This window comes from Dryobates pubescens, chromosome 5 (genome assembly GCF_014839835.1).
Source record: "Dryobates pubescens isolate bDryPub1 chromosome 5, bDryPub1.pri, whole genome shotgun sequence".
Classification (NCBI taxonomy): Eukaryota; Metazoa; Chordata; class Aves; order Piciformes; family Picidae; genus Dryobates; species Dryobates pubescens.
The window spans coordinates 11,019,154-11,044,314 of NC_071616.1; the positions used below are offsets into that span (position 1 = coordinate 11,019,154).

At 45.1% G+C, this 25,161-nt stretch overlaps 1 protein-coding gene across 5 annotated transcripts in view; it reads left to right on the plus strand.

The window, feature by feature from the left end:
• ACTN1 (actinin alpha 1) overlaps positions 1–22,933 on the plus strand; it is a 92,879-nt gene extending 69,946 nt beyond the window's left edge. For 2 of the 5 annotated variants that reach the window (XM_054161593.1, XM_054161595.1), the window contains exons 9-21: positions 3,404–3,496; positions 4,823–5,053; positions 5,632–5,779; positions 6,346–6,496; positions 8,925–9,033; positions 9,526–9,666; positions 11,589–11,771; positions 13,012–13,146; positions 14,245–14,424; positions 15,361–15,507; positions 17,381–17,461; positions 19,640–19,798; positions 22,593–22,933. In XM_054161593.1, the coding sequence (XP_054017568.1) occupies positions 3,404–3,496; positions 4,823–5,053; positions 5,632–5,779; positions 6,346–6,496; positions 8,925–9,033; positions 9,526–9,666; positions 11,589–11,771; positions 13,012–13,146; positions 14,245–14,424; positions 15,361–15,507; positions 17,381–17,461; positions 19,640–19,798; positions 22,593–22,751 (1,917 nt within the window). In that variant the 3' untranslated portion in view covers positions 22,752–22,933. Of the gene's footprint in view, positions 1–3,403; positions 3,497–4,822; positions 5,054–5,631; positions 5,780–6,345; positions 6,497–8,924; positions 9,034–9,525; positions 9,667–11,588; positions 11,772–13,011; positions 13,147–14,244; positions 14,425–15,360; positions 15,508–17,380; positions 17,462–18,009; positions 18,076–19,639; positions 19,799–22,592 lie in introns of all 5 variants that reach the window. The other 3 variants (XM_054161596.1, XM_054161597.1, XM_054161598.1) reach the window with 2 other exon arrangements.
• Positions 22,934–25,161: the final 2,228 nt, after the last annotated feature.

Below are 25,161 nucleotides of genomic sequence, written 5' to 3' on the forward strand. Positions count from 1 at the left end.
TAGCCAATGCAAAGTGATTGCTGAGTACAGAGCCCCAGCCCAGGCTGTAATGTGTCGCAACCTCACGCACGGTTAGGTGACTTACTCTGATATCGCTCCATTTCTCATTCAGATTTTTCATTACTGCCACCAGTCCTGAAGGGGAAGTCCCATGAGCTGCTTTCTGCTTCTATCACTCTCTTATACTGAGCCTTTGAAGGTACAGGGTCCCCAGCCTGACATGTGTGTGTAGATGGCTGCTTTTTCTGTATGCCATTTTTGATCTATCTATCTATCTATATTTGTAGGTATACTTGCTTTGGTTGGTTTGCTTGTTTTCTAACTGCTTCTTACTTTCACACTAAATGCATGCAACTACTGGTTGGCTTCATATTTTTTTTATGTAAACTTGATTTCTGGGTTGAAAATGTCTAACTAACTTTTTACCATTTCATTAAGGTGGTGTGTTTAGCATACAATATTCTGGAGAGGTCCTCTGAGACCAGAGGACAGCAACAGGCAGACATCTTCCCCTATGTATAGCACACTGTGGGAATACCTCCCTTTATAAACCTTCTCAGTGAAGAGACCTGGATCCATGAGCTAGAGAGACAGCTAGCTCCACATCCATCCTAAGCAGTCCAAGTCAGGGATGAGAAGTACAGATAAGACACAACCAAAAAAAAGCAGAGAGATTAGTATTACTTTGGGCATTCAGATTTCCATTTTGAGTCTACCATGCATCACACACATGTCACACAGCAGTGTAGTGTGGAGTGGAATGCGCTGGGCTGGTCCTGCCCACACTGTGTGCATGCAAGTAATACGTGATGCTGCGCTGAAGATGATCAGCTCACATAGGTTCTGTGAGAATACAGTCATGCACCTCAGGGGGGTGCATCTCACTGCATGCCTTGGAGGGGTTCTGGCTTGTTTGGGGCCAGTGTGAGCATCCAAAATGCATCATTGCTTTTAACAGTGTGGGGAAACCAAACCAGTTTTTTCCACTCCACTGATGAAAGTGTAGGGGGAGCTGCCTCGGCCTCACGTGAACATTTTAGTGTGCCACTCTTCTTTTACCTGAAAGTGTTTCACTGAGGCTGCTGTCACCACAGAGCAGCTCATTTAGCAGGAGTGTGGGAAGGATTTGTTGAGGTTACCCAAAAGCATTGGGACGTTTTCATCCTATTTTGTTCAGAGCAGGTCAGTGTAATGTATTGGTTGTGACATTAATGGTGATAGTGGCCACAGAGCCCTTCCTGCTGCTGCAGCAGTGCACTTGAATAGAGTAGGCAAGAACCATTGGGAAGCAAGTACTGGTAGGGCAAAAAAATTCCCTGCACTTCAGCAGTTGGGATAATACAAATAATGTCATAATTGCTGACATTCAGAGGGCTTGGGACAGATGTTCAACATGCATATATATGCACACACATTTAAAAACTTGGGCAGCTGGAGGAAATCTATCATCAGATACATGTAAATAAGCCTTTGTGAAATTAGGTTCCTCCTGTATAGCTAGCTGCTGCTGCAGAGAGCTCCTGGAGTTTAAAAAGCTTAAATGTGCAGGGAGCTCCTCTCCTGGGATGACAGAGGTAAACATTTGGCACCACCAGTTCACTGCAATCACTAGGCACATCATGGTAGCACTCCAGCAGTGTCTTTTTGGCTTAGTGTTTGGTCCCATGTCTCTGAAGGTTTTCTCTGGATGTCAAAAAACACTCCATTGAAGTACAAACTTTAGTTAAAAACAGATCAAAGCTCTCCTAAATGGAAGCATTGTTTGCACTTTTTGCAGATTTCTTTTGGTTGTGGTGGTGTTTTTGGGTTTCTTGGGGTTTTAGTATTATTAAATTGCCTGTTCTGCTGTACAGGTCCCTCTGTGTTTTAGATTAGTTAATATCCAGCTATCTCCTAACTGGCCCACTTCAGTGAAGGGACAGATGACTGAATATATGTTTCTACAGCTTCTTACAAATGAGTGAGGTTGCCAGATCCTTTGGGACCTTGGCAATCCATACATCACTGTGTGGCCTATGACTTTATTGCTATTCTTGCTGCCTCACATCAGCTGTAGAAATTAGATTATTTTACTTTTTTCCTCAAATGGCCTTGAAGATTGACTAAACAGATCATAAAAGGCCTTTTAAAAATAGGAAAAGGTTGAAACTTGCCAACTGTAAGCTCAGCAAAACCTTTTGGCATCAGTCCCACATATATTTTTAAGTCAGGGCACAGCATTTGCGGTTGGTCTGTTGTAGTGTTGGCATGTGCCCTCTCCCTCTTCACCTCCACTTAGCCTCTGAAAGGAGGACTCTTCCATAGGGGTCCTGTGGGTAGCTCTAGCACCTTCCTCAGGCACCAATGATAGCTGTAAGAAGGTGCTGAGCAAGCCCCTTGTGCCCATCACACATTCTTCGAGGCCTTGAGGGTCACATCCTCTGAGGTTTCATGGCATGGCACCTACTGTGATAATGATAATGTCAGCTGATACTCCTTTATATCAGTCTGCTGTATGTCTTCCATGCCAAACACATGCATGGTACTCCAGGGCAGACTGGCTCCTGAGTTCATAGCTGGGATTTTTCTGATCCTTACTTTATTCCAACACGTTTTAACATGTTCAGCTCCTTGCAGAGAACAAGATTTTGGTCCTGCAATGGAGGGGAAGGAAAAAAACCCAAAACCACCAAACAACAACCTAGATAGTAACAACAGGCTCTTTTTTTGATGAGGCTTGTTTTGGGAGAGTAAGCAGAAATTTCTATTTTTTCCACTCTCTGGGTAATCTGAGACCTTAAATATAGTAGGGGTACAGGAGATGATCCTCTAACAAGTGCCAGAAATACAGGGAAAGCTGGAAAATAACTGCTGGGCAGGATTTAGGGTTAAGAGGAGGATTTACCACTTTATCTTCCAAACAAAATTAGAAATATTCTGAAATCCAGTCTATGGATTAACTCTCCTTAAGTTACAGGATGTAGAGACTCTCACCAGCTTGATACCCACTCCAGTTACTGGTGTTGCACCTGTGAAGGGGAAGTGGTGGCAGAAATCCTCTGTCTTTGTAAAGAGGCAGCCAGGGCCCCTCTGGTAGGAAGCATGCCTTCTCACAGAAACAGCTTCAGAAAAGGCATAGAAATATGGTTGTCTTGCAACACACAGGCTTGGATCAGCAGAGCTGCAAATCTCTCAAGGAATGTCTTCACCTGAGAAGGGAAAAACAAATTGTTACAGAAGGTCAGGTGGAAAGCAGAGAGGTCAGGACAGCTATTTTGAAGTGCAGACAGGTTGCTAGAGCCAAGGGTAGGAGACTTCACTTGCAGGCATGTGGCAGGGAGCTAAGCTGCAAGCTTGGGTTTTTTGTTTTTGTTGGGGTTTTTCTCACACTTTTCCCTTCTTCTGTTTTTCTTCTCTTCATCAGGCGGAGACAGCAGCAAATCGTATCTGCAAGGTGCTGGCAGTCAACCAAGAAAATGAACAGCTCATGGAAGACTATGAAAAACTGGCCAGTGATGTAGGTGTCCATGGTGCTGTGGGTTTCTGGGTTGGTGGTATGTGGAAAGGAATTGCATTTAATGTTGATAATTAATCTTGGGGAATGCTGTCAGCCCGTGTTTTCCTACAAAATTGCAGAATTTCTCCTTCAGCTTGGGGGGAAAAAAAATAATCGAACTTACCTTGAAGGCAAGAACAATCCATCTCAAAATAGAAAGCTTCCATAAAGCAGCTTAGAGCTTCTCTGTTTATGAAGAGTAGCCATAGAAATGCTAAAATTAGAATCTCGGAATCATAGAATCAGTAAGGTTGGAAGAGACTTCAAAGGTGATTAAGTCCAACCTGTCACCCAAGACCTCATGGCTAAACCATGGCATCAAGTGCCACCTCCAATCCCCTCTTGAACACCTCCAGGGATGGTGACTCCACCACCTCCCTGGGCAGCACATTCCAATGGCTAACAACTCTCTCTGTGAAGAACTTTCTCCTCACCTTGAGCCTAAACTTGCCCAGGTGCAGCTTGAGACTGTGTGAAAAAATCAAGCTGGTTTAACCTGTGTTCCTCAAACCTATACAACTTCATAACGTATTTCATACAAACTGTATGCTGTACCAGTCAGGAGTTGGGTCAGAGAGAATTGAAGTTAGAGATAATGTGGGGAAGAAATACACATTTGCTGGTAGCTGGAAATAATCTGTTTAAGATACAAGCAGGAGGCTGCTTTGGTTAGCTGAGAAGGTTGAAGTCTGGCAGACCTAACAGCTGTGAAACTATAGAAGCAATCAAATTTGGACTGGAGTGTTTGTGGAAGACAAGTATAGAGGGAAAGATGGAGAACAGAAGGGCAAACACAATCCATGAACCCAGTTTCAGACTGGTCTGAGAAGCATAGGATGCTACTCTGCTTACACTATAGAGTGCCCATTGCATCAGCACTTTGCTAGCTCCCCACCAAGGTCAGCCAGGGAGGGCTATTCCAAAGAGCAGGAATCAATTCAAGGAAACCAGAGGGAGAAAAATGTAACTGGAGGCAAGAACTTGATTTCTCCTGTCAGATCCTCTGGACATAATATGGCTTACAGCATCCTTATTTACAGAACAGTCAAGCAAAACTCTGTAAGGCTTTAAGTGTAATCTGAGGACATAATTTGGTCCTGTTTGTGTGAAAGCTATGCAAAAGAAAAGCTCTCAAAAAAAGCTAGCAAGCTTTATTTTTAAAAGCCCTGCTGGTGGCAGAATCTTTCTGACGGCAAACATAAAAGTGAATGGTCCCTAAAGAGATCAGGGCAACGCCTGTAGTTTTAACACAATTTTCAGTTCGAGGCTTGTCGTTGCTCTTTCCAGCTGCTGGAGTGGATCCGTCGCACCATCCCCTGGCTGGAGAACCGGGCCCCAGAGAACACCATGCAAGCCATGCAGCAGAAGCTGGAGGACTTTCGGGACTACCGCCGCCTGCACAAGCCCCCCAAGGTCCAAGAGAAGTGCCAACTTGAGATAAACTTCAACACTTTGCAGACCAAGCTGCGGCTCAGCAATAGGCCAGCCTTCATGCCTTCAGAAGGGAAGATGGTTTCGGTGAGTGGGGGGAACTGGTCGTATATAGCATCACAGAATTGTTTCCGTCGGAAGAGACCTCCAAGATCAAATCCAATCTTCAACCTAAGACCGCTATGGTCATCCATATATCCAACCCATTCCTAAACAATGAGACCCCATTTCTTCCCCACCTCACAGCGAACTATTCTGTCGTTGGAATCCTGCAGTGAGGCCCTAATAAGAGAGGGTCAAGCAATCATTGCTTCTCTGTATCTAAACCAGCCTGGGAAGCTCTTTGCAAGTGACTTTATGAGAAGATGTTTGAGTGCCTCTCATTTTTTCTGATTCAAAATTGAGTTTTGTTGAAGTTTCATGTGGAGAAGTGTTTTGAGAGGAACTCTTGTGCAGACAGGTATATCCTGACACAGCTAGTCCTGCTTGTCTTGTCTGGCACTTCATCTTCCAGACCTGTCTGCACTAACTTCTGCGATTAAAATCCCATATCCATGCCAACCAACTGGAGCCATGTAGCTCATAGAGATTAATGCTGACAAGGATCTTCCCCCTGACCCCACTACCTTCTAACCTACGTTTTCTTCTTGTGCCCCTGTCTCTAGGATATAAACAATGCCTGGGGTGGCCTAGAACAGGCTGAGAAGGGCTATGAGGAGTGGTTGTTGAATGAGATCCGAAGGCTAGAGAGGCTGGATCACCTGGCAGAGAAGTTCCGGCAGAAGGCATCCATTCACGAGTCGTGGACAGATGGTAACAGCAGCCTATGTATTTCCTATTGCCTGCCATGGTGCTGCCCATTACATAGGGAGAAAGAGATGAATCATGCATGTGTCCTTCTGTGAGACTTTCCTCTTGAGAATACTAGGTTCATTTCTGATTTTATTAGAAAATAATGCATGGAAGTGATCTCTGTTCTGCTACATCCTACAGCCACACTGGCGTTCCCTAACTGTTGCAAGTGAGAAATTTGCATAGGAAAGAGGTACAGAGCAGAGGAAAAATTACCATAGACTAGATGCTACAGTTGGCATCTACAGACCCAGCAGAGCCCGGACTGCACATACCGAGACAAGCGTACTATGAACTGGCAGCACTGGCTCGAGCTGCACTAGACAGCCTTCTCTGTTGTTAATGGCAAACTCAGTCCATTGTTTGAAAGTGAAGGGTCTCTAGGCCAGCATGCATGAGGGTAAACCTTAGGCAGGGTGTCTGAAGTCTGGCAGATGTTCTTTTGAGGGCTTCCAGGGGTACCTCGGTGGCTTTGGGGGGCATTGGGTCCTGCCCTTCATTCTGCTGTCCTTTGGCTCCCTCCCCAGGTAAGGAAGCAATGCTGCAGCAGAAGGATTACGAAACTGCTACCCTCTCGGAGATAAAGGCCCTGCTGAAGAAACACGAGGCCTTTGAGAGCGACCTGGCTGCACACCAGGACCGCGTGGAACAGATTGCTGCTATTGCACAAGAGCTGAAGTATGGCACCCTGGCACACATCCCATCCTTTGGGCCAGAGAGGCTCGATCAGCTTTGCCCTCTGCCCTCTGGAAAGCATAAATCAGTCCCCATAGAAAAATGCTGGGAAGTCCCAGTGTTTCTAAACAGTATCTAGGATACTGCATTCCAGTATCTGGATGCACCAGAAGAGCAGACCAGAGCACGGATGAGTCGTGGGTGCTGATGGGGGGTGGCTGCATTCTATTCCCAAGCCAAGTTTCTGACTTCTTCCAGCTTCTTATGCTCTGTGAACCCTTTCCTAAAGAGTCTGACCTGCCACTGGTGCCTCCTAGGTTTCAGGGCTGTAACTCTGGCATACTTTTCCAGGAACAGCAGAGGAAATCAGGCTCTTGGTTTGCTCTTTCTTGTCAAAAGAATCCTCCTTTTTCTGGCAGGGAAAAAAAACCTTTATTGGTGCTTGCGAGTGTGGTGGCCTCTGCTTCCACCCTGGGCCCTTCAGCCCAGGAGTGCCACACTGCATGGACTCTGATCAGCACTTGCTCCAGGGCATCCCCACAGCAGCTCAGGTGCTTTCTCCCTGCTTGGAAACCATCAGTTCCACTCCTTTTCCTGAAGTGACAAGTGAGGCAGGTTACCGGGAGAAATGAGATCTCCTTAGGGCGGGATGTTGATTGCTGGGGACAGCAGGCAGGTAAAGAGCTGGCCTCTGTAGCACAGGGAGAGAATTTTAAAGCCCGGCATGTTTCTTGGCAAAAACAGTCTGAACAATTTGGCTCTGACTTTGTTTCCTATTTTAAAAATACTTCTCTATTACTTTGGCCTATCTCAAGTTGGTGTCTGGGCTAAGATCAGTACTCTGAGGCTGAAGGACTGTTTTGTTCTAAAAAATCAGGATTATTGGATCAAGATCGTTATCGTCTTTAACAGCACAGATTTGCAGAATTGCTCCCTTGTCCACTGGAGGATTGACCTTGGAACAGGAGGAGAGTTCAAGGCAATCCTGCATGTCAGTAAGATTAAAACTGAGGCTGGCTAGTCAGCAAGCATTAGCTGAACTGCCATTTCCAAAGCACATGCTACATGCCAGCCAAAGCAACTGCAGTCCTAAGAGCACCAGGGAAAGCTGGTCCCTAAGCTAGGGAAGAGCTGATTTCTTCCAAAGTGTGAGAATAGTAGGGTCTGCCATCCTTCTAAAATCCATCTTCCATCTTAGCAAAGATGCTATACCCTGAAAAACTATGGCTGAGCTTTTCTCCCCCAGAGATACACAGCCAGGGAGATGGAGAGGGTCTGGAAGAAGCCACTGCAGCTGCCTATACCAGGCGTATTTGGGGCTTCAGCATGTTCCACTTCCCAGCAATAATGGTCCATAACTAGTGCATTACAAGCCAGGCTTTCAGAAGCAGTTCTTTCATCTGCAATGTTGGCTCTGCAGCAAAGTAGATCAAGAAACTGATCTGGATTAAAAACCCAGCGAAGAAAAAGTTATTTTTAGTCCAAATCAGTTTCCTGGCTCATTTACTGCAGGACTCCCACCAACAGTTGTGCCCACATACCTCAGGAGGGCAGTACAGTGGTGGGAAGAAATGTGGCCAGGAGAGGTGAAAAGCAACTGTTTAAACCTGCATTGCTGTATAGAGAAGTGGTCATCAGATGGCCCAGGGTCATGCAGTAGCCCTGTGAGTTATTCTGCTTTCAGAGCTGACACTTCCCAGCTTGGCTGATCTCCTCTGCCTGCAGGTTTCTCCCACTTTGACCACATGCAGAACCAAGAGCACAAAGCAATACAAGACCACAAGCTTCAGCTTAGTGCCATGTTTTCTTTTTCTCAACCATGTTCTTACCAGCCCATCTTCTGTGAGTGCCAGCCCAGAGAGACCTCAGCAAAGCACTTGCTCTCAGGCATACAGAAGTGAAGCCTACGCTATAATTCTAATTGTCTCAAATAAGTGAATGGCTTGTGTAATTTAGCTACCCCTTGCCACCTATGCTATGCAACTCTTGGAACACCCTTAAGCAGCTTCTTTGTATTCATAACCAAACCCTCTCTGCCCATCCTGATGTACAGGAAGCCCATGTGATGTTTTCAGCAGAGTGTAGGGACATACTGCTCTGCACATAATCTGTTTATTCACATCTTGAGCAGAAGTCTATACTCACTTCCCCTAGTGCCAAGTTATTCCCATCAGGCAATGTTATTGAGGCCTTGGGTGGTGGTTGTTTTTCTTCCTGTTCTGTGCTGTTTGATGTACCATAACATACAGTGTCTCCAAATCTAGATACTGCTGTCTTCCTGGCTTGCTTTACTTACAGAGACCATGAGGTTTTTGTCTGGATGTATCTTCAAGGCTAACAAAGATTTCTAATGGGTTTCTCTTTCTTCTCCAAGTAGTTTTTATCTGACTTTGTGTCCTATGGTGTTTTTTTTTTCCCCCACCTCTTACAGTGAGCTGGACTATTATGACTCTCCCAGTGTCAATGCCAGGTGCCAGAAGATCTGTGATCAGTGGGATAATCTGGGTTCCCTAACCCAGAAACGTAGAGAAGCCTTGGAGGTGAGATATGTTACAAGTTGGACCTTCGGGGTTGCGTGGGTAGATCATTGGTGGAAAGCGAGTTGCAATGCACACAAGCAACCAGTTTAATGCTTTTTCTGCACTCCTAGAACATCCCACGCTGTAAACAAGGGCTGCATTTCAGTATATTTAGCCTGCTTTTCCCCTTCCAGTCCAATCATGGTGCCATTTGTTTCCTCAGGTTATTCGTTTTGACCTTTCTGTGTTTTGCAGGTTTTTTTCCTGCTTAAACAGACTGTCATTCTTTTGGTTTATTTCAAAAGACCTCAGATTTTTCCCTCGGGATAAAAAAAATCCATCCTGTATGCAATCTCTTAACAGCAGAATGACTTTCAATGTAGTGCCATTATGGGGGCAGGGAGCATCCAGGAGATCTGGAACAAAGGAGCAGCTCAGAGGACCCACATATCAATGTGATTTTTTGTTTTCTAACCGTCTTGCCTGATTCTTTCTTTTTTTGTGCATGCTCAGAGGACAGAGAAGCTACTGGAAACAATTGACCAGTTGTACCTGGAATATGCCAAACGAGCTGCCCCTTTCAATAACTGGATGGAAGGGGCCATGGAAGACCTGCAGGACACATTCATTGTTCACACCATTGAGGAGATCCAGGTACAGAGTAGTCATTTGTGCCAGTCAGGCTGGGATGGAAAGAAATTGAGGGTCTCCTGGATTCCTAGTCCTTCATAAATCATAGTTTGGTGCTGTTGCTCTAGTGAGTGAGCCTTAGCAAGAGAACAAAAAAGGAGTTCTTCTGTGATTTATTCCAAATCTGAATAGGTATGAAGCATGCTCACACCATCCCACCTGGTCACAGAGAACTGAAAGGGGATTTTTCAGTGTAACTCCAGAGTTTTATTAATGAAAGCCTGAATATTGAGAGACTCTTTTGGGGTTATGTGTGGGCTTTTAAACCCATGTGATCAAAGCTTAATGCTGCTCACAGGTTCTGTAGGTCAGTTGTCTCATGTAATGACATGTCCAGGTCACTTGCTCCTATGTGATAGAATGTGCCATAAGGGCAGTTGCTGAGCTGCCAGCACAAGAAGAGTCAGAATTGTCCATTTTGGCAGTGGATCACCATTTGAAGCAGAAGTTGCTTCCTGCAATAGACAAAGTATTTCCATTTTCCCACTCTTGAAAGGTTGTTATGAAAGCAGCTTGAGGTATCCATGGGTAATTTTCAGACCTTTGAGAGCAGCAATTACTCTTCCCTAGGCTGCAGTGGGGAATTTTCCTCCCATTTGATGGGCTCATGGAAAGAATCCAAGTCAGCACTTTGGTTGACTTGGTGATGGTTGACAGCAACACGGCCATGAGTGCGGTAGCAAATGGGAGACCAACAAGGGACACTATGCAGCCAGGAGGCAGTGGGGTAGTGAAATAGCTCTAGCTTGGTATCAGCTTTGTTATGGAGCTGCTACTTGTTTCTTGTTTCCCTCCCTCCCTCCTGAACAAAGGGGATCACTAAGTAGTCCTTTGTAATGCAGAACAAATCTGAACAGCATTTAAACTCTTCCAACATCTAGCTGTCATTGTTTTCAGTGTCTTCCCCAGACTTGCATTACATCTCTATGGCCACTGCAGCAGCTGCAAAGTAATGAGTCACCATGTAAGGGAGCGATTCTACAAACAGTAGTTGCAGTGTGTGTTGTAAGAGAGTGGTAAATCACGAGGTTTACTTCATTCCCTCTTCTGTCCACACTGTTCCCTCGACTATCCCTGCACATGCCTCTCTCTCCCGCATTCATTTTACTGCCTTTCCCTTGCGTTTGCTTCCCTAATCTTGCTATTCCAGGCTACTGGGATGAAGTACCTTAAAGTCCTGTGGAAGCAGTGGGAGATGAGCCAGGACCAGCTGGCTTGTCAGCTGTCCGCAAACTACCAGCGAGCGTGTCCCCACCATCGATCCTTGGAGCACAGTCTGGGCACTGGCGCAAGACAGGGAACAGAAAAGGGCCTGTTGTGTTCAGGGAGGAGGAGCTGCTTTGTGGTGGCTGGAGCATATTTTGCCTCTGTGAGACTGCTGTTGGCTGGAAGAACTTCATCTAGTTCTAACTGACTGATCAGACTGAATCTGACTCGTATTATTCATCTGGAGTTACCTTAGGTGTGCGCTTTCTTGTGGGAGAACAAAAAGGTGGTGTGTTTTCAGTAGTGAGACCTGTCTGCTTTAATCGTAGTGCTAGTAGTTGAATCTTTCCAAAAGGCCTGACAGGCAGTCGCAGAGCAGTGCTGGAAAATAGATCCCTCTCAATTGTGAGCCAGAATTATTACACCATTTTTCTGGGCTGTGGTCTCTGTCACTGTTCAGCATGGAACAGAAACAGAGAGAAAACAAGACCACATCGTTTAACTACTTAAAATAGCCTGTTTAGTGATGCTGAGAGAACATGAAAGTCATATTAGTGTAGCCTGCTTTGTAACCTGGGAATATGTAAGCTTTGGCAACCACTTCTGCAGCAATACATTTGCTAAGGAGGCTATTCAGTAGCTAATGCTCTTACCCATCCTTTGCTGTTTTCCTTCTGCAGGGATTAAGCACAGCCCACGAACAGTTCAAAGCCACTTTGCCAGATGCTGACAAGGAGCGACAGGCCATCCTGGGAATCCACAATGAAGTCTCAAAGATTGTCCAGACATACCATGTCAACATGGCAGGAACAAATCCTTACACTACGATCACCCCACAAGAGATCAATGGGAAATGGGAACATGTGAGTTGTTTTCAACCTTGCCAGTTGGTGTGGGAGGGTGCTGCTGCTCAGTCACACAGGCCTCAGGAAGTGGATCGTTTACTCTATAGTTATCTTCTCAGGCTTACTGCTGAGCTTTGGGGGTTTTTGTCATTCATTTGCAGCTCAATTCCCATGTGCTTGGAATGTAGAAAAGCTCTGTCACAGAAATGCCTAAGGAGTGTCAGATCCATTCTACTTGCTAGTTTTATAATGAAAGATGTTAAATTAGAAGCTTTGAGGTTTTCAGTCCTCAGCTGACCTGAGCAGTGAGGAAGTATGGCATGCGAGTTTTTTCACCATTCAATCCTTCAGATGTTCTGTTTCCACACAGCATCTGTTCTCCATACCAGCTCTGCTAATGGTTCTTACTACCAAATGAGATCACTAAAGTGAGATCTGAATGGAGTCCTGCAGTCCAGTTAACATGAGCCACCAAAAACCCATGTAGTGAATAGAAGCTTCCTCTGGTTTTCCATAGCCTGAGTGGAGTTTGCAGTGTGCATCTTACAGCAGATAAGATTCACATTCCATGAGCCTTCCCACTGTGTCCTAAACTGCCTGCCTGGTTGTTTTCAGTGCAAGCACCCAGCGCTCCTCCCTTCCTTGCAGCAATTCCTACCTCTCTGTAATGTGGTGGATTGAAGAAATTCCCCTGCAACATTAAATTTGCCAGACCAGCTCATTTGGAAGCAAATGGAGCTGTATTTACAAGCAAAACTACAATCTACAGTGAAATGCAATGACTATGTGCAAAATACACAGTGTTTACAAATATTTACAGGTATTTACAACTAATAAACAGCACAAAGACCCCACCCTGGCCAAAGACCAAGGGAGCTGCAACAGCTTCTCTTCCCTGCCTCCCTCCCTACTCGCCTGTGTACAAAAAGGGACAGAGCAGAGACGTTGTTGTTAATATCAGTCACAACAAAAGGGATGCAGTCAGGGTCAGTAAAGCCAGGAGAAGCATCAGCCAGAGCCAAAGAAGCTAAAAGATTGTTTTCCAAACTAAATCTTGTGGTAGATGCCACTCCAGTGGGATTGTTTAGAACTATCATTGTTTTCCTTTTTACACTCAATAGTGATTTCTTTACATTCTACTACTTTCTGTTCAAGACCTGTGGGGAAAAAATTTAAAGGCATAGCCTGAAAGTACCACACTTCCCCCACGGGTGCCTTTCTACTCATAAACCGCACGCGGTGTCGCCCTCGGCTCTAGGTGCGGCAGCTGGTGCCCAGGAGGGATCAAGCCCTGATGGAGGAGCATGCGCGCCAGCAGCAAAATGAACGACTTCGTAAACAGTTTGGTGCACAGGCCAATGTCATTGGGCCCTGGATTCAGACCAAGATGGAGGTAGTGCTTTGCTCATTTTGAAACAATCTCTTTTCCACTGTGATCTTTGCTGATATCCTTACCCTTGGTCTTTCCTGACCACTGTCACGGTCATTCTTCCCTCAGGTTATAGCAAGAGAAACAGTGGAGAGACCTAAGATTAATACCAATTACTGAAGTGCTCATACTTTTCTTCCCCTAGCTCTTTAGTACAGAGATAAAAGACATGACTTAAAATAGGGAGCACTGGTAATTTAGTAGAGTTGTGTTTAGATACAGCAAGTTAAAAAACCCAAATCATATTTTCACAGAATCATAGAATGGATTAGGCTGGAGGGGACCTTAGAGATCATCTGCTCCAATTTCCCCACCATGGGCAGGGAGGTCTCACAACCTCACTCAGTGACTCAAGGCCTCATCCAACCTGGCCTTGAACACTCCAAGGGTGGAGGCATCCAGAACATCCCTGGGCAACCTATTCCAGAGTCTCGCCACCCTTGTACTGAAGAACTTCTTCTGAAGATCCAGTCTAAACCTGCTCTCCCTCAGCTTCAAACCTGTCCCCCTTGCCCTATTGCTAGACACCCTTCTGAAAGTCCCTCTCCAGCCTTCCTGTGGGAGGTCTTGATATGCAAGACACAATAAATACAATTAGCATATCAAACATCATTGGAGGAGATATTTTTAAGGGAGATGTTCTATCTTTAGCTAAGATTGGAGTTTAAGTATTTAGACCTGCTTAAAAGGCAAAGTATGAAGCTATTCCTGATGGCAGGAGCCGTATGTATTCGGTCTGTATGAGGCGACCGAGTTGGTGACAGCCCATCAGAAAAAGCTCTGCCTTGGTACATTACTAGCGCATGCTCTCTGCTTTCCTTTTGTATCCTTGTATTAGACACAACTCATGTGACTCATCTTGCTTGGAAAATGTTCAGGGCTCTGCTGCATTTTTTGCTGATGCTGCCTCAGCTCATTTAAAGTAACTGCTCCATGAGAGAGGGTGTTTTTTTTTTTTCCACTCATCCTCCTGTGTGAGCATGAAATAGCTGGAATAAATGTCAGGCATGCTGAGGCTTGCCTTTCCAATGGGATCTGACTCTTTGGGTTTGGCTAATGCAGGAGATCGGCCGCATCTCGATAGAGATGCACGGGACCCTGGAGGACCAGCTCAACCACTTGCGGCAGTATGAGAAGAGCATTGTGAATTACAAACCAAAGATTGACCAGTTGGAAGGAGACCACCAACAGATCCAGGAAGCGCTTATCTTTGACAACAAACACACCAACTACACCATGGAGGTAAATGTTTTGGCAGCAGATCAGCCAGCCTCATCTCTGTGGCCCGTTAACATGAGCCACATCTAGCTCTGGCGACGTGCTGTGGTTTGCAGGGAAATTCGTTTGCTTTGACAGTGTGACCAAGCATGCAGCGTTTCGCTGAATGCCTTTTTTGCATTGCTGTACTTTATGCCAACCCATTCCCATGTACTTCCAAATATAGACAATAGAAATAATCTGAATGAGATCAACAGGATTGCTTGAAAAGTTGGCTAGTCTTGCTTCTCCTGCCACCCAATCGTGGCAGCCTAGGAGCTGGGATTAGAAAGACCAAGGGAGTGCTGGTGACTTTGAACTACCACAGCCTGGCAAAAGAAGAAAGGTCCCAAAAAAGCTTCTTAAAATCACTTTGGTTGTCTATTGATGTGAGGCTTCTTGCAATCTGAATTCAATGTGAGTCCAGAAGAACACAGATGGGTTTTGAAACTTGTGTTTTGGTCTCTGGCCAGCTCTCCATTAAGCAACACCAGAGGCAGTGGAGCACCAGTGTCTTCCAAGGACTGTGGTTTGTTTATTTTCTTGGTAAGGAGACTTTTCTGCCCAACTAAGTCCTAGAAACACCGTGTTTGAATCTCATTTTTTATTAAAGGCCCCAGATATGTTGCTTTGACGAGGCAAAGGAACTTTGCTGTAGGACCAAGAGTTTCTTAGGTTCAGGAACTGGTCTCTTCAATATGTTTTTGTTTGCTTGTTTGTCTGTTTTTTCAGTCAAAACAGATTTTAAATGTCTGGGTATCTCACACTGCAGAGTGGAATGAAGTTTTTCTGAGCACATGGAGTTCTGCCTTGGTCACCAGAATCACTACATTTGCAAAGAGCAGCACATACAATCCCCTGGCCTCAGAGGCAGAAGTGCTGCTTTTTTAATTTAAACATTGTCCTGTCCTCTCTTTCCAGCATATTCGAGTGGGCTGGGAGCAATTACTAACAACAATTGCTAGAACCATCAATGAAGTGGAAAACCAGATTCTGACCCGTGATGCCAAAGGAATCAGCCAGGAGCAGATGAATGAGTTCCGGGCTTCTTTCAACCATTTCGACAGGGTAAGTCAGTGCTGACTGCAACTGGGTGAGCTACAAGCTTCCATGTAGGCTGCACAGTGCGATTCAAACAGTGACTCTGATAAACTAGATCACTAGAAGATGTTTCATGCTTTAAAATGCCATTCTTGTGGAGCAGTCAGTCCTGTGAAGACTGCTAAGTGATGATTAGGCTGTGAGAAGTGCATCTTAATTAGGAAATTAGACTATTACCCTGTCTTTTCCAGAGAGCAGATTATTATCTGGAGAAGCTGTCCCTGCACAATCACATACCTTTGCTTAAACCTGTATTGAAGAAACCAGTAGTGCTCTTGTATAGAGCAAGCAGGAGATCTATACACGCCATGGCATTGCTGAGGTGGATAAACTCTAGTGTAAACCATGCCTTGCCTTACTGTAGAAACATGTGCCAAGGCACTAAGGGATTTCTTAAAGGAAATCCTCCTTCCCTCAGTTTGCCAGCCTGTCTGCAGTTCTTCCTTCTGTAGCCTGAATCACAAAGATCTCATGCAGGGAAGCAGAGACAGCAGCCCAAGCCTGAAACAGGCTCCATTATGAAGTGTTTCAATGTTGTCTGGAAATCCATGAACAGTCTGCAGAGATACTAAGCCAGTGATGCATATCTGGGTTGATCCTCACCACTTGCTGCTCCAGCCAGACTGTTCTAAGGGTGTCCAGAGAACAGGGCTGCAGTGGGCCCTCAGAGACTGGCTGGCAGCACTTTCAGAGAGATGAACACTGGCTATTTCGGCCCTTCTCTAGCTGCCACAGAAAAACCAAAAGCCATGGATTCCCCTCTTAGAAGAGGGACCCATGAAGGCCTGTAGATTTTTGTTTTGACCTTCATACCATTTGCCCCTGCCTCCACAATAGTCTGGAAGATAATGAAGAATGTGGATTTCCCATCTTTAACTGTATATTTAATTTATGAAGATTTAACACTGACCTTCAGAGCTGCTTTTTTTTGAGGAAAGTTGTTTGAATTGGCCTCACCATCCTGTCTGTAGCTTCCTTAATCTGGCCAGAGATGGTGATGGCAGGCAGGGGCTCTTCAGTGCTTACGGTGGGCTGTCCTGAGCTAAAATTCTCTAGGGTGGGTGGGGAGTCTCAGTTCCTGTGGTAGCTTGTGTACAGTTTGATGGGTATGTCCAAACTCTGGGGGAGGGGAATGAGCAAAGGGAAGAGCAGCTGCCATGTTATGCTGTGCAGCAGTGCTGTTTGCAGAGCCGAGCACTTGAATGGTTTTGCCAGTCAAAGCTCCGCCTCATGTGCAGGTCTCAAATACAGCCATAACACTGCACCCCTGAGCTTCAGCTGGGTTTCCTTGTCTGTTCCTGGGATGCCCTGACAGCTAAGCTATCTTGAGTGTGTTGCCAAAAATACCTGCCCTCACCTACCCCTGTACTGGAACTTCTGACTAGAAGATGAAGGCAATGCTTCCCACTGCCTCTGCCTGCTTACCTGCACTCTGGGGTTACTAGTGAAACACAGGGCTTCTGACACTGTGGATAACAAGCAGTGATGCAAGTAATTCAGTGGGAGATGGAGATCTTGAGGCTTCTGAGCATCAACTGTTTTTGTCATTCAAATGCTCTCAAGATGTGATGAGCTCTCTGAGAAGGAACTGTTCCAAGAGCATTTTTAGCACATCCTGAAATGTCATTGTGTATCTAATGTTGTGCACTTTTTATTTTTCTTCCCTGTCTTCCTATCTGCATGTCATTCTTCCTCTCCTCCTCCCCTCACCCACTGCATGGTGCAACTGTGTGTTGTCCTTCCACCTTGCTTTGATCTCCACTGTGTCTCACTTCCTCCGCTCCACACCGTCACCCCACTGGCACTGCATGTCCTGCTGCCTGGCACACCGCATAACCAGGACCACTCCGGCACACTTGGCCCTGAGGAATTCAAAGCCTGTCTCATCAGCTTGGGTTACGATATTGGAAACGATGCACAGGTACTGAATGCTAGTGGTGAACACAGTCAGATGTTAAACTCTGGAAAAATAACAGGTTTTTCCTTTCTTTTCTTGTTTGTCTTAATCCATCTGTCATTGCTATTCTCGTATTTGACTATGTATCTATCACTTTTCTATCCCCCTTCCTCTCTAAACATATTTTGATATCTATTCCTTTTTAATTCCCTAATTGTGTGTCTTGGGAGAATTCCTTTTTGTGTCTTCAAATTATTCCATTTACCTCTCTGTCGCTTTACACTCGCTTTCTGCTCTATTTCTTGATCTGTCTGGCTTGATATGTTAATTCTTTTTCTTGTCATCGATATGCTCCTTTCCTATAAACTATTCCATGTCCAAAACCACCTATGCTTCTCCATGATTTCTCAAACTGCCTTTCCCCTGTGGTTTCCTGTTGTCCTCTAAATCCTTCCTTCCATCTCCTCTCTGTTGAAACTCATCTTTTGTAATGTCTCCTGTGGGTTCATTTCTTCCTGGACTGGTCTCCCTTTTTCTCTTGGCTTTTTCCATCTTTTCATCATTCCCTGTAGAAGAAGACTGGTATGATGGATTGTGAAGATTTCCGAGCCTGCCTTATCTCCATGGGTTACAATATGGTAATGTAGAGCCCTCTGTCACTCCTGTTCAAAGTGATTCTCATAGGCACCTTCAAAAATAAAGGGAGAATGTGTAGTGAATCAAGGTAAATACAGCTTTATCTTCCAGAATTGTCAGCAATGGATGTTAAACCTCATGCTGGTTGTACATGTAAAATTTCTGTCTGGCAGCAGTGGCTGAAGGTAAAACAGTGGACGTAGAATTCCAATTCCTGTGTATTTCAAATAAGAATTACATTTATCAAACTATGTAGCTACAAGTGCTACAATAAACCTCCTTGTATTGATACCTGTGCTTTGCACAGCTGCACACAACTTCCTCAGCCTAAGTATCAGTTGAACACATCTGAGGTACACACCACCTGATTTCTAAATACACTCAAACGCTGCTCCTCTCACCATTAGCATTTATTTCCCATCTCTTACTGGACATGAAAGTTCAAGTTCCAGTTGTCTTCCCGGTGGCTTTTCCCTCACCAGCATACCTGCATATTCAGAATAGTAACATATGGCACCTTGAGAGGCACAGTTACAAATAGGAAGAACTTCACCACAGACCAATGCTCATCAGAGAGCAGAAGTGTGTAGTGCAAAAATATTCATCTGTACTCTCAGTATCTGTGCTCCTGGTATCAGGCAAAGATGTGTTTATTCATCTTACTCATCAGCCCATTATAAATACAGACTCTTTAGTGTAGCATGCTAACCCACAGTAACATTTGATTAGAACCTTAATTACTCTTGAAGCTATACTGTTCTAGATGTGTTGGAAGAGTCTATTCCTAGAGGACGACTCAGCTCTGCTCTCCTCTCCTCTTTACCTGGGGAAGAAAGGGTCCCAGAGATGAGAATGGATGATCTTTGTTTATATGCAAAAAAACCCATGCAGAAGACTACACTACAAGATTTTAGATTCTGTAGGACCTGCCCCATAAAGGCTTCTTCCCTGGACCGCTCCAGATGTGCAAGTCCTTGTTTCCAAAGCATGTCTAGTTAAGATGAACCAGATACTATTCAAGACCCCAGGGACATGTGTTTGATGGTTTCTGTTCTGGCAGCAGAACAGAAGTGTGAAAGTTCTCTTTTACTAAATGAAAGGATTTGAGGAATGCAGATCTTCAAATATTGCTAGAGACATCTAGTACAATGTGCATAACAGAGAAATATGAGTCTTCCCCCACAGTCTGTGTTGTATTGTTCCCTGATAGGAACATTGTCCTAGAGCTAGATGGAGTTGGATGTTACCCTAGGGCACAGCTGGGAATATTATTCCTGAGGAGAAGTGAGTGGGAAGCATTTGTACACAACAGCAAGCTGAAAAAGAACATGCTGATGGAAGGAAAAACAAAAAAAATAAAGAAACAAAACCAACCAAAAAAGCCACAAACAAAAAGCCACCAAAAAAACCCAAACCAAAACCAAACCACACCAAAAAAAAAAAACCAGAAGTGATTTCTGTTTGGCTTTGCTTTTCTAGCTGTGAGATGTGCTGCTGGACAGTTTGTCACCACTTTCAAAACACTGCTGCCCAGATGTCCAGGCTTACATGACTCTTGTTCTACAGGGAGAGGCAGAGTTTGCCCGCATCATGAGCATCGTCGACCCGAACCGTTTGGGTGTAGTGACGTTCCAGGCCTTCATCGACTTCATGTCCCGGGAAACAGCAGATACAGATACTGCTGACCAGGTCATGGCTTCCTTCAAGATCCTGGCTGGAGATAAGGTCAGGCTGCACACCTTCCTTTCCTGCGTCTGCATTGCTACTGCTTTCACACTATCACAGTATCACAAAGGTTGGAAGAGACCTCGAAGATCGAGTCCAACCTGTCTCTACAGGCCTCATGACTAGACCATGGCACCAAGTGCCACGTCCAGTCTCCTCTTGAACAGGGACGGTGACTCCACCACCTCCCTGGGCAGCACATTCCAATGACAAGTGACTCTCTTGGTGAAGAACTTTCTCTTCACCTTGAGTCTAAACCTCCCCTGGTGCAGCTTGAGACTGTGTCCCCTTGTTCTGGTGCTGGTTGCCTGGGAGAAGAGACCAACCCCTTCCTGGCTACAACCACCTTTCAGGTAGTTGTAGAGGGCAATGAGGTCACCCCTGAGCCTCTTCTCCAGGCTAAACAACCCCAGCTCCCTCAGCCTCTCCTCACAGGGCTTGTGCTCAAGGCCTCTCCTTTATCCCTTTTGTCTCTGAGAGGAAGTGTTGAGGGAAGCACTCTGTAGCGTGGAGGGTATGTTCACAGGAACATTTTGTAGCACTGGAGGAGTGCAAGGCTAAAGTGTAAGTTAATGAGCAGCCTGCCAAGCACTTGAAAGTCCTGTTCAGCTGTCAGTCAGAACTTTGCTGCCCACTCTTGCTTCAAAAATTTAATTAAGAGCTTGGTTGCAATTTGTTATTTTAGAATATATGAACAAATTCAACAGATGGTTATTGATTAGTCTTGAAAAACTACTAATTACTGACAGCTGTAAACTTGAGATGACCTTTCTCGGATCTGCATGGGACACTACCATTTCTTGTACAATCAATAGTCGATTCTCCTTGAGGGTGTGCTCGGTAACTGCAAGGGGAGCATCTCTTAATCATAGAAATTGGACAAAAGTAGGAAATCTCAGGGGATAATACCCACTAATTTTCTACACTTGTTTTTAGCAGTGGAACCAGATGATTAAAAAATTATGTAATCTTATTTTTCTTACATAACAATCCCCACAAATCTTTTATGTAATTGAACAAGTGATATCTACGTGTAACACTAATATATTGCCATATTTGCAAAGGGTTTTATTCATCTCACTTGAAATGTGAGATACCATTTCTCAGATGGTAAATCCAGTACTGGTTTCCACCTTTCACTAGTAAGCTTGTCATAATCCGTAACGGAGAAACCCGTGATACCTCTTCTTTAGGCTTCTACCTCACTGGAGGCAGTCCTCCTGTCTTTTGAGGCCTGAAAATTCCACGTTATTCAGATAAGCCAGTCAGGGAATAAATAGGTCCTTTTGGATACAGTATTGCTTATTAACTCTTTTACTCTGTACAGGATGTTAAATAGACTTGTCAGTGTTTACTGTGCTCTAGTGACTGTAACATGAATCAGGCAGTATTTCATTATGAAGAAAAATGCCTCTTACTCACTCCAATCTGAGAGGGAGGAAGGGAAAAATAATTAAAAAGTCACAGGGGAAGGAGAGGTGGTGTGAAACCTGAACCATTGTTCAGAAGGACCACAAATGCCCGTGAGTCAGTCAGCTAAAGACAACATACTGGTTAGCAAACAGGCAGCTACTGTTACCTACTGCATGGAGAGAAGCCAGGCTACATCAGCTCAGCTTAGTGAGTCTCCAGAAGCTGAATTTACATAAGGAGTTTTGCTTTCTTATTAAAAATGTCTGCTGTGAAAGGCAGGGATTGTTGGGAGAACTGCAGAAGCAATTCACAGCGTTTGGTTGTGCGCTGCCTGCATTGGTGCCTCCAGCACGAGCTAGCGAGAATGGCTCTTTTCCTTGCTCTGAAGAGCAGCTGTTACCTCCTGCTACTGAGGGACAGGCTCCAAATGAAATTCCTGCTTCCTCCCACTGGATTTCAACAAGACCTCCACTGTCAACAGGAAGGCACAGGCTTACCCTGACAACTTAGCGTACTTGCCTCTGGGTCTTTTCTTTAGGTGTGCCACCATCACTCCTGCAAAACCAATCTTTCCCTCCGTTACAACCCCACACACACAGTAGGGAGTGACTGAGTTTCTTCCCAAGGTGTATGTGAAGAAAGCTCCCATGGGGGAGCACAGTACCAGTCTAGTTGTTGGAGTCCTGTCCCTGACTGTTGTCTGCTTCCCCGAGGAATAGAACAGAATAGAATAAACCAGGTTGGAAGAGACCTCCAAGATCATCATGTCCAACCTATCATCCAACACCACCCAATCAACTAAACCATGTAACTAAGCACCCTGTCAAGTCTCCTCCTAAACACCTCCAGTGATGGTGACTCCACCACCTCCCTGGGCAGCACATTCCAATAGCAAATCACTCTCTCTGTGAAGAATTTCTTCCTAATATGCAGTCTGAACCTCCCCTGGTGCAGCTTGAGACTGTGTCCTCTTGTTCTGGTGCTGGTTGCCTGGGAGAAGAGACCAACCCCTGCCTGTCTACAACCTCCCTTCAGGTAGTTGTAGAGAGCAAGAAGGTCTCCCCTGAGCCTCCTCTTCTCCAGGCTAAGCAACCCCAGTTCCCTCAGCCTCTTCTCATAGGGCTTGTGTTCCAAACCCCTCACCAACTTTGTTGCCCTTCTCTGGACACATTCCAGCATCTCAACATCTTTCCTAAACTGAGGGGCCCAGAACTGGGCACAGGACTCAAGGTGTGGCCTAACCAGTGCAGCGTACAGGGGCAGAACGACCTCCCTGCTCCTGCTGGCCACACTGTTCCTGATGCAGGCCAGGACTGGCAGAGTGTGAGGAAGGTCAGTTCCCTGAAGCTGACGATCGTCTTTCTGTTTGTCCTCCTTGCAGAACTACATCACTGTGGACGAGTTACGGCGAGAGCTGCCTCCTGATCAGGCCGAGTACTGCATTGCCAGGATGGCACCCTACAACGGCCGTGACGCTGTGCCTGGTGCCCTGGACTACATGTCCTTCTCCACGGCACTCTATGGTGAAAGTGACCTTTAATTTTTTTTTTCTTTTTCCCCCTCTGTCCCGCCACACGTTCCCTCCCCTCTCCCCCGTCCCACACGCCCTTCTTTCTCTTTGCAAAGCAGCCTCTGCTCCGCTCTTGGGTTTGTTTTATTATTATTATTATTATTTTTGGTGTTTCCCTGTTTTGCTTCAGATAACAGATCACGTTTTTAAGTAGGGGCCGGAGGGGGGTGGGGCTAGGGGGTGGGAGGGGAGGGGAGGACATTGCCATGGCCCCGCCTACCTTGCCCTTAAAAAAAAAAAAAAGGATGACAGTTTACAAAATTATTTTGTGCAAAAAAAAAAAAAAGAGCTGAATTAAAAAAAAAAAAAAAAAAAAAGAACAGACCTATTTTATTATGCAAAAAAAAAAATAGAAATAAAAGGTATTTTTCTCCACCTGATTGAAACTTAGGAGGAACATGTTAAAGTATCGCACCGAGTACTTTCTTTTTGTTGTGAGGTAGGAAGTCGAGCACAATATTAACATTCCATCCTTTCCAAACAAAGAACCAAATGACAGCAGGACGCCACTTGTTCTCTTCGACTTTTCACATCTGCCTGTGTCTCTTGGATCACGTTTATCTCGGGAAGGGGAGGGGGGGGGGGGGAAGGCACACAAGTGCATGTGTTTGCTGGTTCACTCATTTCATCAAAGTATTTTACAATAAACTTTTGAAACTGCTGTGTTTTCTAGGGGGGAAAAAAAAATAAAAGGAAATAAATAACTGAATAATGTACACAGCTCCTGTTTTCATATTTAATTAAAAAAGCAAAAAAACAACCACCCCAAACAATATGCCTCCTATGTTTATCAGTGCACAACTTCTCTCTCTTTCATTTTTTTTTTTTAGTTTTTTCTTTTCGTTGCTGAGAGTTGTCTGGTTTCAGAACATGAAGCTTGAGAGTTGATAACTTTGATATTGCTTGTCACAAACCATATTAAAAGAAATCTCTTGTGATAACAAATCTAGACTTCATTCTTTTGTAAGCAAATTCGCTTGATCCTGTTGACCTGCATCACAGCATCGCCGAGGTTGGAAGAGACCTCAAAGATCACCAAGTCCGACCTGTCACCACAGACCTCATGACTAAAGCATGGCACCAAGTGCCATGTCCAAGCCCCTCTTGAATACCTCCAGGGAGGGTGACTCCATCGCCTCCCTGGGCAGCACATTCCAATGGCTAACAGCTGTTTCAGTGAAGAACCTTCTCCTTACCTCCAGCCTAAGCCTCCCCTGGTGCAGCTTGAGACTGTGTCCTCTTGTTCTGGTGCTGGTTGCCTGGAAGAGACCAAGCCCCTCCTGGCTACAACCACCCTTCAGGTAGTTGTAGAGAGCAATAAGGTCTGCCCTGAGCCTCCTCCAGGCTGAACAACCCCAGCTCCCTCAGACTCTCCTCGTAGGGCTTGTGCTCGAGGCCTCTCGCCACCCTCATTGCCCTTCTCTGGACACATTCAAGTGTCTCAACATGACAGACAGAATCCAAACAAATGGGTTTTAAACTGAAATTATGGTATTTCAAAGGTGAACTTTGTTTCCCCCACAACCTTCTCGTTTTTATTGAATGATGGTGCAAGTTTCACAGCGTTCTTACTATTCTAATGCCTCAATTTTTCACCATCCCTAATGCCCCCACATCTCTAGGAACAATATTCCTGTTACTCCTTAAAAAACATCATGCACTTAGTTACTAGTCCTGTGCAAACAACCCAACACCTTATCTTGAACAATCTGTCAAAAATTACTTCACTGTCCCATGCTCAGCATTCAACATCACTGATCTTGACACCCCCACCTGACTTTATAAATTCTTCCAGAGCCCTCAAGATCATCTTCCTATTGGACATTCAAAAGAGACTGGCCTCTGGAACTACTCCTTTGGTATGTGTAAGGAGTCATGAAGTTCACACCACACAGACACTGTGCAAGAGCAGAGAATTCATGCACAGATGCACAAGGTGCTCTGGCAGCTCTCAGCAGCATTGCCCTCCATTCTCCAGGGCAAAGTTAAGTCCTGAGGAAGACATTGTGCAGGCTGAATTTGGATTCGGCACAGCCTTATAGTTTATTCCTGACCTCTAGTAGGACACAAAAGTCACAGCAGTGTATTTTGTTGTATCCCAACCTGATATGGAGATGCTAATGTCTGCTACCACCCTTCCAGGAGATGCAAAGATCTGTGTTCTCCTGTAGGCAGGATAACATGTTTGCAGAGGGAATGCAAGTGATAGAATCCCATTTAGGTTCATATACAGACAAGACCAGACTGTACTCTTAATAGTTTGCCTTCAAAGGTTAAAAAATAGGCAGTTCAGGTAATTTACCAATAACTGTTGTTACGGGTGCTGGAGTTGAGCTCAGGCTGGGTTTCCTGTGTGGTAAGCTGTGGTAAGAAGCCTGGA